At 42.3% G+C, this 21,063-nt stretch overlaps 1 protein-coding gene across 1 annotated transcript in view; it reads right to left on the bottom strand.

Moving 5' to 3' along the window:
* RASSF8 (Ras association domain family member 8) overlaps positions 1-21,063 on the bottom strand; it is a 287,085-nt gene that overhangs the window by 49,288 nt on the left and 216,734 nt on the right. Inside the window, exon 3 of the mRNA XM_030214077.1 lies at positions 16,387-16,592. Coding sequence (XP_030069937.1) covers positions 16,387-16,489 — 103 coding nt within the window. The 5' untranslated portion in view covers positions 16,490-16,592. The remainder of the gene's footprint in view (positions 1-16,386; positions 16,593-21,063) is intronic.

The raw sequence follows: 21,063 nt of genomic DNA, 5'->3' as shown, positions 1-21,063 counted from the left end.
ATAATCACCCCCGCTTTCCTGTTTGGGGAGGGGCTGTCCACATAATCTCCCACCCACCACCTACATAGTTTTTTGTGTTCCTTGGCAGTTAGATGCGTTTCCTGCAGCATGGCTATATGGACCCGTTTCCTATTTAAGGTCTGTAATATCTTACTGCGTTTTACCGGAGATGTCACTCCCCCAACATTCCAAGAAACCACTTTAACCATGGTCATTGAGCATTACTCCAATTAGGCTGATACCACTTATATCAAGGGAAAGGTGACCCAGCCTCCACCTCTCCCTTCTTTCCTCCTCCTCTTCCCGTGTTCTCCCATTCCTACTTCTGAGTTCTAGGTCTAAAGCACTTTGGTATATCATCCCCCCTCCCCCCACCCTCGCCCACCCTCTCTTTCCCTTCCCCTCCAATCCCCTTCTTCTCCAAAGCTCTTTCTCTACCCTCCCTCCCCCCCTCCCAACCCCCTCCCCCATCCCTGAGTTCACCTTTGAACTCGTCACGTAAAGGTGCTTGATCCCCTTTGCATGATCCTTTAACCCCTTTCCGGGGATCCCCTATCAAGATCTAAACCAAGGCCTTCCAGGAGACCTTCCACATCCATGTGTCTACCTTCTATATTAATACAATGTAGAAACAACATACTGTATAAACCCATTAAAGAGAAGGAAAGAGAAAAAGAAAAACATTTTCATTTTCATACAGTTAACAGTTTTACCCCCAAGCTCCAACAAGGGTAGCCAGTTCTCTTGCATGTCTGCCTCAGGCATGTACATACAAATGTACGTCAAACCTCAGTAATTTATGTTCTGTCCTTTCAGCCTCCGTCAGTCTGTTGTCACCGGTGTTAGGTTTCGAATAAAATCTTTAGCTGTTGGTACATCCACAAAATACTTCTCGGTACCTCCATGCTGCACCCTCAGTTTCGCCGGGTAAATTAGAGCAAATCTAATCTTTTTTCCATGAAGTGCCGCACAAACCGGCGCGAATTCTTTCCTTGCCGCTGCCACTCTCGCCGAGTAATCTTGGAAGCACAGGACACGTTGACCATCATGCTTAAGTTCCGCTCCTGTACGCAGGGCCTGTAAAATAGCTTGTTTATGCCCATAATTAAGAAGCTTCATAATCACCGCCCTTGGTCGGTTCTGGCCTTGATTTTTCGGTCCCAATCGGTGTGCGCGTTCAATTCGCATAGGTCCTGACTGATTATTCATTTTCAACACCGTTGGGATCCAGGACTCAAGGAAGCTGCCCAGCTCCGATTCTTTAATCTGTTCTGATAGCCCAATCAATCGCAAATTGTTGCGTCTAGATCTGTTCTCCAAGTCGTCAATTTTATTTTCCAGGTCTGTTATTTTTTTTTGTAAGGCTTCAGTAGGTTGTGCGGTGTTCACCATGCGGTCTTCGATATCGCTGACCCTTTGTTGAACATGATCTAAGTCCAGGTGAAATCCATCTAGGCGTTCATGAGCCGAGTCTGCTCTGTCAAAGATCGCCTGTAGTTTTTTATCCAATGCCGCCTCCACAGCCGCCGTTACTTCTGCTGTAATTTCGGCAGTCCACACTGAGCAGACGCTCGTGTTCGGCGACTGCGGAGCGGGCGCCATCTTGGGCTCCGCTACTTTGTTTTTGTCCTTTTTTTGGAGTTTCGCCGCCATCTCCCAGTTGCGATTCGTTTCCACTCGACAACTCTTTTCGCTCCAACCAGCACTTCAATCCAGGTACTCCCTAAGAGTTTAGGATCCCGGGGAGGTCAGATAATTGACAAAGTTAAGGGGAAAACGCAGGAGCTCCGCTCAGACGCGACTTCCCTCCTGCATAGCACCACGTGACCCCTCTTCTGTGGTTTCAATTAAAGCAGTTTATATATTATATACAACTACTTATTTTGTACATGGGAAATGGAGGGTTAAGCGACTTGCTCAGAGTCACAAGTAGCTGCGGTGGGAGTTAGACCCAGTTCCCCAAGCTGCTGCACTAACCATTAGGCTACTCCCCCAAGACATTTTGTCTAAACCTCTATCAATGTTGTAAGTTTGCACAAAGCTGCAACATGTGGCTTGAATATGCCTCTGCTGAAATCCTGGCACAGCCCCAATTTTAGGACACTACTGAACTGTATTATGATTATTTTTATGGTTCTCTGATGTACAAGAAATTTTATCTATGCTTAATGTTCTGAAATGCACAGACCTACTAGATATCTTTCTTTCAAATAAACAGTATATAAAGACTGAGAGATCCTGCAGTAAGAAATTTCATCACAAAACTTTTTCCACTTAAATCATGATGACTTTTTGGCTCAGTTTGACATCCTGTGGGGGATCTGCCCTCTTAAGAAACCTGCAGGGCTTGGTTACTGAAGGGATTGCTGGCTCAGCAGTTAGACAGCTTTGTTATAATACCAGCTGCCTGATGCTAGATTTCCCAAATGGCTGTGTGTTAGGAGCCAGTGACAGCAGTGATAGAGAATAGATTAGTACAATCTCGATTATCTGACCTAAACTGGACCGACCCATTGTCGGATAAGTGAAAAGTCGGATAACACAGAAAGAAATGGTAACCCCTTACAAAATGCACGGAAAATATACGTTATGAATAAAGAATAGGCATAGAGTATCTGTATTTAAAATACTGTTTATTAACAGCAACACGATGATTTCACTGGGGGGGGGGGTACGCTGGATCGTAGGATTAGCAAAGGTTGTATAACTGAAAATGTACCGTACTTGTATGGGTCTTGGCTGCGGAGGCTTCTTGCTTTCTAAAATTTCCTTGCACGTGTCTGGTAACCCTTCAGGGAACTAGCTATGGTTTTTTTTGGGGGTGGGGGGCGGAAAGGTCTGCAGGCGGAAATTTTTCTAATGGATTAGAAAGTGTAATTGTTTATGATGTGCCTAGAAGATGTGATTCTCTTACCCTATTTTGAACTTTTAGCTTCTCTCTCCATGTTCCCTCTTTACACCCTTCTATGCTGGCAGACTGTTTTACAAGGAAAGTAGCTAATATTCATGCTCTGAACGAGCATCAGTTTGTTAAAATTGTATCAGTTTTGTCAATCTGCTAAAAAAGTGTTTTTGGCATTAAAAGTGGAAGGGGTAGATTATCTCAGGCCATTAGGCAACTTTTACCCCAAGGCCTCACGGAACTTTTATTTTTCTCATGATATTCTCCCCTCTTTAATTCGGCACATGCACACACTTCTCCAAGCACTCAGTTCTCTCTGGAGGGAAGGGACTTCTCTTCATGGCCAGGTATATATTCCACACTTTGACTGGTCTGGGCTAACTTTACTAAAAGCTTGTGCAGAACATTTACCCCCCCCCCCACCCCGGATTCTGCATATGGTGCCTAATATTTGGGCATTGGTCCACGATGTGCTATGGAGCCAATTAGTGCCAATAATCAGGTGCTAAATTGCTCTAACTGGCAACAATTTGAAGCTGTGTGCATATTTTGCTATTCTATAACAATGTGTGCACAAATTCTATAGAACGCAACCCAAAGGTGGTGTGGCCGTGGGCAGGGTGTTCCTAAAATTTGTGTGCAGTGTTATAGAATACCAGGGATGTGTGCCAAATTGAGCATCAGGAATTATCCCTGGTGTCAACAGGCATAAGTCCTGGCGCTCAAATCTGGCTGCCGAAGTCGGCACTCAATGCTATTCTATAATAGGTACTCATCTTTGAGTGGCCATTGCAGACCAGCATTGAGTGCCGATTTTTGAGCGCCGTTTACTGATTCTAGCCCTTACTGCTTTGAGGTCATCATTCTTTCTGGAGGTTGTAAAGCATTTTAAGTAAACACTGTTCTTTACAGCCACACATCTTCTACATAAGTACATAAGTACATAAGTAGTGCCATACTGGGAAAGACCAAAGGTCCATCTAGCCCAGCATCCTGTCACCGACAGTGGCCAATCCAGGTCAAGGGCACCTGGCACGCTCCCCAAACGTAAAAACATTCCAGACAAGTTATACCTAAAAATGCGGAATTTTTCCAAGTCCATTTAATAGCGGTCTATGGACTTGTCCTTTAGGAATCTATCTAACCCCTTTTTAAACTCCGTCAAGCTAACCGCCCGTACCACGTTCTCCGGCAATGAATTCCAGAGTCTAATGTCAGTGTCTCTGATCCATTTCACTGTCTGCCATATCTGTTTTGCTAGTGGTTTCCCAAATGCTAGCTAAATCTATTCATCTTCAGCTGAGCATTACAAGGACTTTTCCCTCCTCTACATGATCCTCTTCCAAACAGACTCTCTCCACAAGGGAAGCTTTATCCCTACAGTATCCTGTGCTCCTATAGTTAAGCACTGATAATAGTGCTACTCTCCTGAGTACCAGGGAAACCTGGTTCAAATCCCATTGTGGCTCCTTGTGATCTTGGGTAAGTCATTTACCCTCCACTGCCTCAGAAACAAAACTTAGATCATAAGACCTTTGATGAAGGAAACTACGTTCTGTATCTGAATAGAACTTATCTTGAGATAAAACAAACAAAAAAAAAAGGCATGAGCTATACCCAGATTCCTTCCTTTTGGCTTATAGTTGAAGCTCCTAGGTTCACTCCCTTCTTCAAGCAGATGGATGGTTCACCTCCGACTTTCATTTGCATGACAGAAAAGCGAAGTTACTCACCTCTAGCAGGTGTTCCAGGACAACAGGATATGCATTCTTGCATCTGGGTGATGCCATCAATGGAGACCTGGTGCAGACACTACCCAGTGGTCTGTTGCTTTAAGAAGCCTTTGGTAGGCTCCCACCACGCATATGCGAGTGCCTTCCAAAACAACGCCGTGCTTGTCCTCGGAGAAAGGACAGTAACTAGGTTCAAGGGAAATTTCACAGCAGGCATTTATTTCTTTATAGGACTTGCACTACACATATCTAGCAGCTCACTGTTCTTTATGGGTTAAAATAAAAATATCCACATAGGAACAGACAGTACATCAAAGGCTGAAGACTAGACACTACTTTCCACAGCAAGCAAACACAGGAAATCCACACCATGCCCTAAGGGTCTTTTACTTACATAAGGTCAGACAGAACCATTCCAGACATCCTAGCAGGGGATGATGTGGCAAAATGTTTTGCATTTCCTCACTACATCAAGATGATACGGTTCTGTTACCAGGAAAATACTGGGCCAGTGAGGGTCCTGATTCCTGAAAAACTCCTTACAAATCTCACTACCTCTACTTTGGATCCTTATCCCGTAGGGGGCATTTGGATAATTATTGATTTCATGGCTTTCTATCTATAACATATTGTGAATGTTCACCTTGCAGATGGATTTATTCCCCTTAAATTAAAGAAATCTAATATGGATCTTATCAACCCTAGTAGTTATTGCACAATATATCAAGTTTATTTATGTCAACCAAAATTGTTCAACATGTTGCCCTAGTACAATTATAGCATTAAGTACATACCGTATATACTCGACTATAAGTCAATCTTGTGCATAAGTTGAGGGCAGTTTTGGGACTAATAATGGCCAAAATTGGTATGACCGGTGAATAAGTCACGGTCACACACAAAGTGAAATTTGACTCTCCTCCCCAGGCAACAGGTCTTTCTCCCTAACATATAACACAGAGCCAAATTTGACCCCCTTCCTGGTCAACAGGTCTTTCTCCCTGACACGCACACACACAGCCAAATCTGACCCCTCTCCCCAGGCAACAGGTCTTTTTCCCTCTCTCTCTCACACACACATCTCTCTCACACCCCTCTGCAGCCAGCATTTCCTTCTCCCTTCCTCAGCCACCCCCCCTCCCCACACACACACACAGACCCTAATGCCTTCTGTGTTGCCCTCTTCCCCTCACAGACCCAGCATGGCCTCCCTGCTGCCTCCCCCTACAGACCAAGCGTGGCCTCTCTGCTTTTTTTTTGTTGCTCCTGCCCCCCCCCCCCCCCCCCACCATTATAGCTATCATGTGTACCTTCCAAATCTCAAATGTTTGCTATACAGCATTAGCAATGCAGCATACATCATCTGAGTTCTGTTCCAGAGCACGCCCTCTAACTCAATTTCCTGTTTCTGCATAGCTGGGACTGGCCAGAGGGTGAACTCTGGCGCAAAACTTGGGAAGGTGTACACTGCAGTGCCGATGCTGTATAGAAAACCCAATCTGATACACAATGAGGAACTTATATCAAAAAATACATCCAACAGTTATAAAACAATGAAGAAAAAATAACTCAGTAGCAGTATAAGCCCTAACAACCAGTAGCTTAACACAAAGATCCAATCACCAGTCAAAAAACCTCCTCAATGCCCATAAATATTTTATTCAAAAACATTTTTATATTAACTTTTTTAACATTGTTAATAATCTCATGGGTTAGCAAAAACTTCAACACAGGCTAAAGGGCAAAGAACAAAACTGGGAACTTATCTTTCAAAAGACTCTATGGAGTTGCCCATTTCACTGTTGCAAGCTAAATCAGGAGCACGTTTCTGTGCCCAGTCAAAATCATGCTGCTCACTTATCACAAATATTCATTTGGTTGTATCATTTGAGAACTGAAGGTACATAGCCGTGGGTGGGGGAGTAGGGGGAATTGCGATGTCACTCATGCTGTCTACAGGGGTGCGTGGGGGGGGGGGGGGAGGGGTGATTATCCAGTTTAAAAAAATATCTTTTACAGGTGTTACCTGTAGATAAGATGATCCCAGGTTTTTAAAAGGATTCTTTGGCCTAAATTTGTTGACTTATTCAATATATACAGTAAGCACTGAATAGAAAAAAAGATGCGAATTACCAATGGCAATGTTGAGAAAAATAACTTATTTACAATATTATTTAAAGTAAGCCCGACACGGCCGCGTTTCACCCTCATAAAGGGCTGTGTCAGGGGCTAGCATTTAACAACCCAGTGGTGCGGTAAAACCAATTCCACCTACTGGACTAAAACAACTCCTCTCCTGAGAAGCAGCAGTAGCATCTTTTCATGGTGTCCAAACCTTTTTAAAACGCTGCTACACTAATGGCTTATACCACATTCTCTGGCAATGAATTCCAGAACTTAATTACACACTGAGGGGTATGTTTACTAAGGAGCGTTAGCATTTTTAACGCACCTTTAAAGTTAAGGCGCCAATACATTCCTATAGGTGTGTTAGCGTTTAACGCATGTCAACCATTAATGCTCGTTAAAAACGCTAACGCACCTATATTTTCTCCAATTTGTTTTAAATGTACTACTTAATGGCTTCACTGTGTGTCCTTTAGTCCTTGTACTTTTAAACAACTAATTCATATCTACCCGTTCCAGTCCATTCATGATTTTGTAGACTATCATATCTCCCCTCAGCCATCTTTTCTGCAAACTCAAGAGCCCTAGCCTCTTTAGCCTATCCTCATGGGGAAGTCGTCTCATCCCCTTCACCATTTTGGTCATCCTTCTCTGTACCTCTTCTAATTTTGCTATATCTTTTTTGAGATATTTTACTTAGTTTTTATATCAGCATCAATATGACTTCCAGGAGATGCCTGACAAACTCTACTGAACTCACTGTTTGATGCAAGATGATCCTACGACCTCTGCTTTATTCATTTTTGATGCTATTACATCCACTTTTGACACCATTTTATTAAAACTCTTAAGGGTGATGTGAATTAGACATACAGTTTGAAGAAATAGTTTAAGTCATAGGATGCATTCAACGAGTAATTGTAAGTTGTCAAGTATCTTGAGTGGCAAGCAATCAAGTCTGGGGTCCCACTAGGGCTCTACTATTTCATTATTCCTTTTCAATATTTTTTCTTGCCCCTTTACGCTCAGTTTTTAAGCAAAACAGAATACATTATTGCTTTTCTGCTGATGAACATTTGTTGTTTGCTCACTTTCAGAATGATTTGGGCCATGACTGGTCTATAGTAATGTAGAATACTGACATTAATTCCACAATAAGGAATAATGGAGATTTCTTTTGCTAATAGTATGACCTCATTTGCAACTCTCTTTAACTAGTCCCTTATTTTCTTACTCCTGTTACTCTACCTTATCTATCTATATGTTCCATCTTTGCTTACACCCTATGTTATCTATTAAAATGTTTTAAAGTATATTGTGTTGACACTGTAATGTAGCATACTATGCTATACTTTGTATTATTGTTTGAATATTTTTACTGTTGTCATTCTCTACTGCTTATGTTTGACTTATTCTTGCTGTACATTGCCTTGCGTGAATTCCTTCAAAAAGGCGGTAAATAAATCCTAATAAATAAAATAAAAATACAGCAGCATACCAAAATAACAAATTTGTGACCCAGCTGAACAATTAGGGTGTTTCATTCCCAGTCAAGTCTATCACAGCAATTTATTTGCATCTATGGCATGCTACTGCTGAAATCTTTCTGTGACTTTCCCTATGCAATTGCAATTTTTGTCTAAATGCATGCCATTAATAAATACCTAAGAATACAACAAAAGATCTGGTAGCAATTAACCTGAAGACCTGCCCAAGGAACTTGAGGAACTTTCTTACTGAGAGGTCCTTTTACTATGCTGGTAAGTGTCTAAGCACGCCCAACACAAGCCAAAATGGAGTTACCGCACGGTTACCGCATGGCCCTTGCGGTAATTTCATTTTTTGACCGCGTCCACTACGCACGCCCGAAAGATATTTTTTATTTTCTGGCGTGCGTCAGCTACATGCGCCAAGTGGCATTTGACATGCATAGATAATTACCGCCTGGTTACCACGTGAGACTTTACCACTAGGTCAATGGCTGGTGGTAAGGTCTCAGACCCAAAATGGACACGCGGCAATTTTGATTTTGCCGCATGTCCATTTTCTGCAAACATTTTTTAAGGGTTTTTTTTCCAGGCGTGCTAAAAAATGGATTGGCACGCACCTAAAACCCATGCCTACACTACCGCAAGCCATTTTTCAGCGCACCTTAGTAAAAGGACCCCTGAAATCGTATATGTGAATTCATCACTCATCCTGTAAATTAGGAGAGTATAGTTAACTCATCTGTAAGTAATTCAACTAATTATATTACTGTACCTTCATCAAAATAAAGTTCAATAGCCTTTGGTTCTATCCCAACAGCTCCTATGCATTTAGACAAAACTGTCATGTTTATTTTATTTATTTAAAATATCTATAGACACTGTGCTATCACTAAAGTTCTAAGCCGTCCACAATAAAAATTGGCCCGATGATAATATTGGCCTATATACAATCTACAAATGTGGAAAGAACACCAAAGTCCCACAAAGAAACTCTAAGCAAAAAAAAAAAAAAAAGGAGTGGGTGATGGATCAAAGCTCTCCTTTTTTTGCTCCAATAATATTGGCCTGACATCAGTGCCAATATTCAAAGAAGCAACATTAAAAAAGCATGTCATAAAATATCTACTATTAAAAGCCTGCAAAAACTGCAACATTAAAGTTTTTTGCAATAAGCTCCGATAAGTCTAAATTCACTAGGCAGTATGTTCCATAAGCAAAATAACCATACTAACCCGAGAACAGGTAACACGGTTTTTACCACTTCATTGAAGGTAGCACACAAAGTTTCCTGCCTGCAAAGCACATAAAAGGCAAACTGACTTAAATGGCTGTAATAACAGCAACAAACCCGCAGTTCCTATACACTGAAATGGCTGAAACATCAGCAGCAACAATTTATAACTAATGTGGTACAAAATCAAACACCAGTGCAACTCTACCAAGCAAGGCGTGTTCAAATCAGGATTTCCCCAAAAGAATTTAGCAGGCACATTCTGAGTAATCGATAAAGCTTTCGAAGCTGCACAGCTGTAGACCCACAAAAATAACATTACAAAAATCAAAATACATGAATTTCAAAGTTTATAATCAGAAATCACTCCTTGAAAGAAGAGGCCTTAAATTGTGAATTATGCACATTTTCAACCAAGCCCTCCAGACCAGCTTCCTAATATGTAAAGTGATGTGGTAGCTGTGTTAGTCCACTTTTAAAGGTAATAAATAGAAATAAAACAAAACAAAGAAAAGAAAATAAGATGATACCTTTTTTATTGAACTAACAATATATTTTATGATTAGCTTTCGAAGGAGGTAACCCTTCTTCTTCAGATCAGAAATCAGAAAATACTGACAAATAATTAGAATATGTAAGTGAAACACAGAAGCATTACTATGACAGACTCACAGGAAGAGGGTGGGGGTGGGTTAGATGAGAAACAGGGAGAGCTGGGTGGGTGACAGATGGATAGCTGATAAGACAGTGATAAAAGCAGCATAATTTATGGTTTATAGTGGGACCAAAAACCCAGATCTTTGTTAAGTCCTGTCTGATGGGTGGGGTGGCTTAGGTGAGAGAGAGGGAGAGATGGATGGCTGAAAAGAGGGTGAAAAAGCAGTATAATGTTATGGTTTATACATGATGAAATATTAAACCATAACATTATACTGCTTTTTCACCCTCTTTTCAGCCATTCCTCTCTCCCTGTCTCTCACCCACCCAGTTCTTCCTGGGCCAAATGCTCAGAAAAATATCGCCAGATCAGCGCAGCAAAGGAACTATCTAATGCTAATGAGATGCAAATTAGGTGCACTCATAGCACTGAACATTAGGCAGTTCGATGAGAGGATAGTATCTGGCGCATGCCCTGAAGAGTTGTGCGTGCCGGGGGTGGAACTACTGCCGGTGCCCACGTTGGGCTGGTGGAAGCTCCAGATTGGTGTGCGGTAAGCCTGCGGTGGGCTTACCACTGCTTTTTGAAAGGACCCCTCGGTGCACTGCATCTAGGCACCTTACTTGTGCAGCCAAGTTATAGCACTGCCGCCTGTGTTCAGAAATGAGCACACACTCTCAAAGCCTTTGGGAAATAATATTTATTGACAGCCGAAATGCTGTGAGTGATAGCAAACCTCAGCCGTCCCTGGAGCTAAATGGGAAAAAGGGTCGAGGGAAGGGAGAGAGAGAGAGAGAGAGAGAGAGAGAAAGAAAGAAAGAAAGAAAGAAAGAAAGAAACTCTCCAGCATAGATATTTGCAGAATGATCCTATCTTTCTGAGTGAGAGATGGATGCGAGTCTCCACTAAGACTCAATAAGGTAAGGTACAATCGGCATTTCCCTGTCCCCAAAGGACTTACAATTTAACTCCCCTCATTCTATAACTTTAGCAACTAAGGCGCTCAGTTTCAAAGCAGATGGATGTCGTTGTTGATGATACGTTGAAACCCTCCGCTCAGTGTGCTGCGGTGGCTAAGAAAGCAAATAAAATGTTAGGTATTATTAGGAAAGGAATGGAAAACAAAAGTGAGGATGTTATAAAGCCACGATCAGACACGTAATAGCTAAACGGTGTGAGATTCTCCCAGAAGATGCATGGCGAAACAGGCACCTGTCGGGGCCTCTATACACACCAGTTTGGATTGTTGAGCATACAGGCTCTTCAAGCTAAGTGTCTTTGGAGCATTTATATATATTTTTATATGATGGTGTGAGAGCACAAGTTAGTATTATTGTAATTGCAACAATAGGGCAGAGGTGGTTTATAGTCCATGATTAGAAACAAATGCACGTGCGTAGAGTCACCACGGGAGTGATATGAGTATTCGTGCAGAGTGATATGAGACTCCACCTTGTTGCTATTTACAAGTGTTCATAGTGATTTTCTCCCCCACACACATTTTTTAGAAGTTTATACTTTGTAACTGGAGAAAGTCAAGCCATATAGATTTTTTGTTATTGCATTTCTGGGATAAGCAGCATAAAATGTATTGAACTTTTTTGGGGTCTTGCCATGTATTTGTGACCTGGATTGGCCACTGTTGGAAAAAGGATGCTGGGCTTGATGGACCTTTGGTCCATCTCAGTATGGCAATACTTATGAACTTATGTAATACTGGGCTGGACCTTCGGTCTGTCCCAGTATGGCAATGTTTATGTTTATCTTCTTATGCCTATGACCTATTCTTTAAATAAGCACATATATAATAGAGCACATATCTGACTGATGGGTATACATTGTAAAGGTGCTGAGCGTCTCTCCGCCTCTGGGACTATTCGCCTTTCTCAGCCTCCTCTATCATACACTTCTTCTCCAAAAAAACAGGAAAACCACAGGATCAAACAATAACTTTTTCCTTTTATTTTTATCCTTCAGCTTGGTAGAACACAGCCCGGGCTTCCGCTGCTGATTCCCCTCTTCCCCCTTAGTCTTGGGAGAAGCAGCGGACCCGTCAAGAAACCCTTTTCGGGCCGGTCAGGTTTATCAGAACACTGCCCCCCCTACCGCCGGGTTCCCCTAAGCCTAGTTCCGGCAAGTACGGCTGGCCCAAAACAGCTCAATATAACTTGGCTTTAAATCCACCGTTCCCGTAACCAAGCTCTCAAAACAGTTCAATATACTTTGGCTTTTAAATCCAAAGTTCATGTAGCCAAGCTCTCAAAACAGTTCAATATAACTTGGCTTTTAAATCCACAGTTCAGGTAGCCAAGCTCTCAAAACAGTTCAATATAACTTGGCTTTTAAATCCACAGTTCATGTAGCCAAGTGTGGACTCAAAGCCTGGGGTCCCTCCCTCTTGGTCAGTCTCTCTTTCTCACCTGACCTCCTCCCGCTTTGACCCCTCTTTCTTTGGCCCGGATCCTCTCTTTTCCAGGGCCCTTCTTACTTCTATGCGCTCCTCTGGGCCAGGGCAGAAATGTCCATGGGCTCCTCCAGGGCCTGCTCCTGGGCAGTTACCTCCATCTCCCAAGGCCCCCCTTCCCTCTCCTCCTTCTCAGGAGCCCAGTCCATGCTCTCTTCGCCCCACCCTTTTTCTCCCAGCTGCTCCTCCTTTTCCTCATTAACCTTTTCCCACCTGTTCCACCTCCCCCAGGTTGTAGAATTAGTATTTCTCCTTCCCTGGCAGCCCCCTTCTGGCGCCTCATGGGAGTACGCCCTGGTTTGTCTCCCTTGTACCCAAGGTGGATGCTGGGAGTTGTAGTTTCTAATTTGAAGTCTTCTCCTGGGGAAAATCTGCCTGTAAGGGCGAGACTCCTCTGGGGCTTTTTGGGGTTTGCAGGGTCGTTCCCCCCCCTTTTCTTCCTGCTCTCTACTATTCTCCACATATTCTTTACAACATATAGCTTGGGTGAGACTCATCCTTACATATGTAACTTAGAGCATATTATACATTATGGGGTCAATTCAATAAAGGGCGGTAAACTAGGATTCTGTAATGGCACATTTGCACATCCCTTTTACAAACATATGCTAGTGATTCCACGCAGCAAATGTGACGAAAGCCATTCAATTCCTGTGTGCTTCGTTGTCAGAATCACTATCGCAGCTTGTAAAAGGAGCACCAAATCTGTTACAGAATAAGAACGTAAGGTACCGTGTTATGCACCAAAGTTTGGGCGTGACCACTTACGCCATGTTTTAAATAGAATTTCAAATATACACACAGTCCAAACTTTGTACAGCACAGATAGCCAATGATTATTCAAACTTTACAGGAAATAATATTAAACAAAGGAAAACTATATCATCATTTATGATAAAATGACTTGAGCAGTACACAAAATCAGAAGGCATAGCCATCAAAACATGTGAGGTTGAGAAGAACAATACAGAGGAAAATGGCAGGGGCCTACATCATGTATTCATAGAATCTCTTGTCTAACCTAAGTCAAAATCTAGTTGCTAATTTCTTGCCTTCTGAAAAGTGACATACCTGAGATGATTCAAAAAAGTGAAAAACAGTATTATTAAGGTACATAACAAACTTAGCTGAAATCTTGCCCCTGTGGCTAACATGTCTTGTTGCATAGCAAGAAACCTTTTTTTTCCCTCCCTTGTGTTCACCTGGGGACATCTGGAAAGATCCTAATTTTTTCTCCAATAAACATAACAGAAATAGCCTGTCTGAAATAAACTCTTATAAATGTTTCTTTTTTAAGACAAAGGAAATCACCAATGTAGCTCTAAATCAGGGGTGTCCAACACTCCTCAGGTCGGGTTTTCAGGATCTCCCCAATGAATATGCATGAGATCTATTTGCATACAGTGGAGGTAGTGCATGCGAATAGATCTCGTGCATATTCATTGGGGAAATCCTGAGAACCCAACTGGATTGTGGCCCTCGAAGACCAAGGTTGGACAACTCTGCTCTAAATGATATCTCATCCTGGGATCTTTCTAGAATAGGAGATACATTTAGGCTATCAGAGGAAAGTTCAGTTGCTACTGGACCTTCCAGAGCCTCTGCATGATTTTGCAGTCTATGAGCTGGTATAAATGTTTGCGCCTAAATGCTGCAGTTGGGCGTATAAATGCGAGAATTCTAGCGGGAATGCCTGTGACCTGCCCATACCCTTCCCAGGTAAATTCTCCCTTTGCACTTACAGGTGCCCAGTTACTGAATAGTGACTAAGTGCACTTTCACTCCTACCTGCCTTTTGACTCCCGTTTTGGTGCTTCACCGACGTCATCTGCCATTTTCATGCCTAATTTATGGTGCATTATATAGAATTACCTACTATCCCCCAGATTCTATATATGGCACTCAAAACTGCATGCATAATTTAATGAGACAATTAATGCCAATAATTGGGCACCATCAATTATTGGTGTTAATTGGCAACAATTTGGATTTATGTGCACATCTTGCTAAGCGCTATTCTACAAAGATGCATGTGTAAATCTTTTAGGGGCTCTTTTACTACGCAGCGGTAAGCCCACTGTGGGGCTTACCGCGCACCAACATGGAGCTGCTGCCAGTTCAACGCGGGCACAGCAGCAGTTCCACCCCCAGCGTGCGGCATTTCCACTGCTAGTGGAAATATTTAAAAAATATTTCCGCAGGGGGTTACCCTGCGGTAATCAGGTAGCGCCATGCACTACCTGGTTACCGCCGGGCTAGCGCTAAAGCCCTTACTGCCACCTCAATGGGTGGTGGTAAGTGTTCTCCCCTGCATGGCCACGCAGTAAGAGCAATCTTACCACACAGCCATGTCTTTTTTCGGCCTTTTTACCCGCTGAGGTAAAAAGGGCCTCAGCGTGCAGCAAAAATAGCCCCCAGCACTAGCGCAGGGTCCTTTTTACTGCAGTTCAGTAAAAGGGCCCCTTAGGGGATGTGGCTATGGGAGCATGGGCGGGTTAGAGGCCTTTACTAAAGATACATGCAGTATTACAGAATTCGGGCGATCTGCACCTAGCTTATGCGCCAGGATATATGCAGGTTTCAGTTGGTGTAAATCTTTGCACTAAAAGTTGGGTGCGGATCCCGGCGCTACACACTAATCTATAAACGGCGCCTAACTCGGAGCACCATTTCTAGAACAATGCTCAGTGCTCATTTTTTTCATTGCCCAAATATGGACGCCATTTATACAATCTGGCCCTATATGCTTATATATGACTCTATGACAGTTAGGTGTGAACGTTTTCACTTGCTCCATAGCTGTGCCTAAATTATTATAGGCACAGATCTAACCTGTTATGTTAGTAATCTATAAAAGAAAGTAGGTACAGTAGATTTTTGATTATCCATTGTTGGATAACTGAAAAGTAGTATAATACAGAAAACATGATTAATCCATACATAATGCATAAATAAAAGGCATGGGATATCTGCTTTTCAAATACTGATTATTCACATTATTCAGTAATAAACTATTAGGCACATGTGCTGGTTCTAAAGCAGACATTTTGAACAAATACTGAGCACCATATTCCAAAATAAAACAACAACTGTACAGACCACAATGGGAGCCCCATTTTTCAAACTCACTGCGTAAAGCATAAAACTCACTCTACACAGACAAAGCAGGATCCTAAGTCAAAAAAACACAGTCTGGGGTGCAAAACTTTCCACCGTTCACCTGAATACAATGCCAGAAAAGAGGAAGAGAAGCCGTGCGCATCTTAATGATGGTGTGGTGATGTCACCGGGGCCTTGTCGGATATGCTGGATGGTCAGATAAGTGAAGGTATGAAAAGCATGACTCTACTGTTCCTCCTTTCCTTTATAGAATATTTTGGCACACTGCAATAGAATTCTCCTCCATCTACCATGTTAGCAGTTGGTGTGCGGTACCATTGTCCTTCTCAGTCTTAGCACATCCTCTGTTCACTCTTCCCTCTAAGCTGAGCGGGAGTCCTCCAGCTACAGTCCTGCCAGTGGGAGGTGCTGTTTCACTATCACATTTTCAATAGTGAGGGACAGGCAAGCTCTGTAGCACTTGTCTTTAGCAATTGAAAGCACAATATTGAAGCACCACCACCCCTGTCCCATTCTGTATTTGTTACACTGGGTTCCCATCTTAACTGCTTAATACACCTTAGTAAAGGGGCCCTAGTCATAATTTGACAATTATTACACAAATGAACAAGTATCAACGAAGCACTTTTTACACAATGATTCAAGTCGTGTTGTCACATACCTATAGCCTGAGCTAGGGCTATCACAACCTCCTGGCATGTTGTGACTTCCGTGACTCCACAGACAATTCTCTGGACGCCATCCACCCATACTTTGAGTTCCATGGTGTGCACCAGATCATTCACCTGTCATAAATTCAGTCACTCAGATGTCAGCTCATGTTTACTGTTATGAACAACGAGGACGACAAGATTTTTCAGCTCTCAACTGGAAAACAAAATAATAACAAACACATTTTTAAGCATGATTAGCAGGTGTTATATGTAAAGCTTTTTTCCACTTGCTACAATATAAAATGGTGATCTGTCTTAAAACTTTAACCCTGGATTCTATGTATGGCGTCCAAATTTGGGTGCGCTGCTGAGATGTGAACACAGTAATTGGTTAACGAGCTCTTACCTATCAACAATTGGGTGCTAACAACCAATTATTATGTTAATTGGTGCTCATTAAAATCTGTGCACGCATCTGGTGAGCACTATTCTATAAGGTAGGGTGCCTAACTCCCATGAGGGGGGGGGGGGGGGGAATTCTATAAATGGCACAGAAAAAGTGCTATCCTATAAGCCATGCTTAAATTTAGGCATGGTTTATAGAACAGCACTTATGACCGGGAATTGCGCTTAACTACAGGTGCAGCCATTTGCACCATCTGAAATGTGGTGCAAATGTACATGCCTACATTAGACGCATATCCCCTTTATTTTATAACAACGTGCGTAAATACCACCATTCCGCCCATGACCCTCCCATTTCCACACTCCCTTTTTTTTTTTTTTTTTAACTTACGAATAAAATCTAAGCGCGGATCCTGTGCCTCTATTTACACGTGTCAATTAAACCTGAATAGTTATATATGTAAATCACCTTGATTGATGCTTCGAAAGAGGCGGTATATCAAAATGATAAACTTAATTACAGCTTGTTAAAAAGCCAATTATTGGTGCTAATTAGTTTATTTAAATTGTGTGCACAACTTGGGCAATTTTTGGCGACTTTTTACAGAATTAGGGGGTTTGTGTATATCCAAAAAAAGGGGGGAAGGGCCATGGGATGGTCAGGGGTATTCTGAAAAGTTACAGAATACTGGGTAAGTCTGCTTAACTTGGCCACCAGGATTTACACCAGGTTTCAGCAGGTGTAAGTCTGGTGCTCAAAGCTAGGCGTGGCAATCAGCCATATGCATGATTCTCTAAAGGGTATGCATCCTTTATAAAACAGCGTTTAGTGTCAATTTTTGGGGGGGTGCTTATTATTGAGCACTATTTATAGAATTCCCCCCTTAAAAGAACAACTTTGTAACTGGGCTCCGTCATTTATGTGCCACTGGCATATTACTACTACTATTAATCATTTCTATAGCGTTACTAGACATACACAGCGCTGTACACCTTATATGCAGGTACTTTCTCTGTCCCTAGGGGGCTCACAATCTAACCTTTTTTTTTTGTACCTGGGGCAATGGAGGATTAAGTGACTTGCCCAAGGTCACAAGGAGCTGCAGTAGGAATCGAACCCATGTTGCCAGGTTCAACGCCCGCTGCACTAGCCATTAGGCCACTCCTCCAATTTTATGCTTGGCCTTTAAAGACCTTCATTTAGGAAATCACCGTACCTGTCTACTGTGATAATGCCCTGTACCCCTAACCTGGGCACTCCGTTCTAGTGATGCAAACCATTTTACACTTTCATCCCTTAAAAAGGCTCATTACGACAGTACCAGAATGGAGAATTGCTGGGCAGGGGAGAGAGGAGAACGGAGAATTGCTGGACATGGATGGAAGGGGAAGGCAGGGAAGAGAGAATTGCTGGACTTGGATAGGAGAGGAGGGCAGGGGAGAGAGGAGAATCACTGGACATGGGAGGGGAGGGCAGGGCAGGGGAGACAGGAGACATGCTGGACATGGATGGAGGGGAGGGAAGATAGGAAGGAGATCCACATGGATGGGATGGCAGGGGAGGAAGGAGAAATGCTGGAAATGGATGGAGAGGAGAGCAGAGCAGGAGACAGAGGAGAATTGCTGGACATGGATGGATGGAGGGGTTGGTGGGGAGAGAGGAGAAATGCTGGACATGGAAGAAGAAAGGAGAAAAGTAAAGAAATAAATGGAAAGGAAGCCCTGGAAACGGAGTTAAGAGAACAGATAGAGAGCAGCAGAATCAGACACTTGGACCAGTATGGATAGAAAACAGTCACCAGACAACAAAGGTAGAAAAAATTATTTTATTTTCATTTTAGTGTTTGGAATTTGTCCAATTTGAGAATTTACATCTGTTGTCTTATTTTGCACTGGGTATACTGGAGCTGTAACATCTTACAGAAATGATTTATAATGAAAAAAAATCACAAGTTATTGTTTTTCTCCTATACTAGTATATTTTCAATGATGTCTGTTTATATGCGCCATGGCTGATATAAGGGGTGTGGCTAATGTGAGTGTGGCTATCATAGGGGTGGAGCCATATGTGGTGACCCCGCCCATAATGAGTACCAGCACCTTTTTTTCTACAAAAAATGCACTGACGATCAGTCACAAAACAACCAAGATCATCCTCAAATGAAGCTTCTCAATGCAATTTTGAACAAGAGGAGATTCAATATTTTATGAGTGCCAACACATCAAGGTTTTATTTCTCCAACAGGGATATTTATTTTTAAAGAAGATCAGTCTCCTCTAACACATGCTCATTCATAATATATGTATGACATCTGCACTGGTAATTTTTTAGATCACGTTCCCAGTAATATTTATAACTTTCTTCTTTTTAATTAAAAAAATGTTGTCTTGCAATTTATTTTTTCATTTGATTTTGATGTCCCCAAATGAAATACTAGTTTGTGGCAATATTGCTTAATACCTGCATTGTCTTGAAAATATACTACTAGAATTTAAAAACCACCTGTAAAATCAATTCACTGCATTGGATACTAATGACAGATTACCATAAAATTAAGTTTAGACATAAAGTACACTGTACTAGAACAAAGTGAAAAGTCCTTGCAAAAGGTGAACCCTGCCAAAATAGATCCCTGATAACTCAAAATTGCTTAGAAAGATAGACTGGGAGATGTTCTGTGAGGCAGTCCTTCAAGATGGGGCCGCGGACTGAAAAGCTGAACGAGATCTTACCTTTGTTGTTGATTTTGCTTTGATTTTCCTAAGAGACAGACAAGCATAAGGGCAGTCGGGGTGGAAGAAGTCTGTTCCCCTATAGTGCCCTCCCCCCCCCTGTACTCCAATCACACGATACGTGCAGCATATTATCAAGGAATAGGTCTGGAGAAAGAGCCGGGTCTGCTTGGCTTCAGCTCCAGTGGGAGAACACCAAAATAATGATACGGGCCTGACATTACCCTCAGTCCGGACCACAGAAAACAACGATATCCACAATGAATATGCATGAGAGAGATTTGCATACCAAGAAGGCAGTGCATGCAAATCTCTCTCATGCATATTCATTGTGGATATCCTGAAAACCCAACTGGTCAGGTGGTACCAGAGGATTGGGTTGATAACTACTGTCTTATGCGGTTAAGTGCGGTATTCAGCAATTAACCCCATCAGCGACACCACATAAAGATAGGATGGACTTCTATGCGGTCCGATTTAACTACTAAACTTAGGTGGTTAAGTGCTGAACATCAACACTTAACCACATAAGTGCCGACTCCATCCCCGGACCACCCACAAAATAGCCAGCTTTGAGTTAACCAGTTAAGCCCCAAATAAGTGATTTCATTGGCCAGAAGCCATTTCTGTCCTGTTAAATTGCTTTGAACATTAACCCCTATATATATAAAGATAGATATATAGATAACGTTGTGCATCTTAGGGAAGGAAAATAAACTCTTTATCAGTGCTACTGTGTAGTTTTGGGGCACTTTCAAATAAGCTGCATCGAACTGTGAGCAAAGGGCTGCTTTTCTACTGAGCCGTTTTTTTTAACAAAACATGGAGCGGTGGACATGGATTTAAATTTCCACCCCCTCTAGTCTCCTACTTAGGGCACAATGAAATGCTGCAGTGTGCAGCAGGCCCTGATGCTCCACGCGGTTGAAATGAAATCGCTTGAACTTGTTTACATGACCTCCCCTGTCTCCATGCCAGGGACTGCAGGCACTCAACTTTTCTTTACCAAGAAACTGGGGGAAGAAAATGAAGTTCCAACCTCAAGGTTGAAAAAATATTATCTTCAAACATAACAACAACACAAAATATTAACTGCTTCAACCCCTAAGGTAAATGCTGTGTTACTTCACAGAGAACAAAGAGGTCATTCATTAAAGGTTGCATTTTTCTCCGACAGGCAGAGAATGGAATAAAAACCCACCCTTTTCATAAATCAGGCTCAACGTATTAGAATTTCCATGCATCTTGCAGAATGATTCACTGCTTATTTGTTAGAAATTAGATATGAAAAGGTAGTTAAAATGCTTGTTTGTACTTTAGCCCTGGTGCAGCATTCTCAGTTCACTGACCTCACAAAGACCGGATAATTCTCATGAACTTTTTCAGATACAGGGATCCTTTTACAAAGGTGCAGGAAAAAACTTGCCTTAGCACACCCTCACACGGGTCTTTCCCAGACGCTAAGGCTGCAGCCAGAAAATGCATTAATGGCCACATGCTAATGATGTCACTAGCATATGGCTACTAAAACAATTAGGGCGTGAGTA

The sequence above is a fragment of the Microcaecilia unicolor genome, chromosome 9, assembly GCF_901765095.1.
Source record: "Microcaecilia unicolor chromosome 9, aMicUni1.1, whole genome shotgun sequence".
NCBI classification, from domain to species: Eukaryota; Metazoa; Chordata; class Amphibia; order Gymnophiona; family Siphonopidae; genus Microcaecilia; species Microcaecilia unicolor.
The sequence above is the reverse complement of the archived record's forward strand: the minus strand, read 5'-3'. Positions and strand labels throughout refer to the sequence as shown.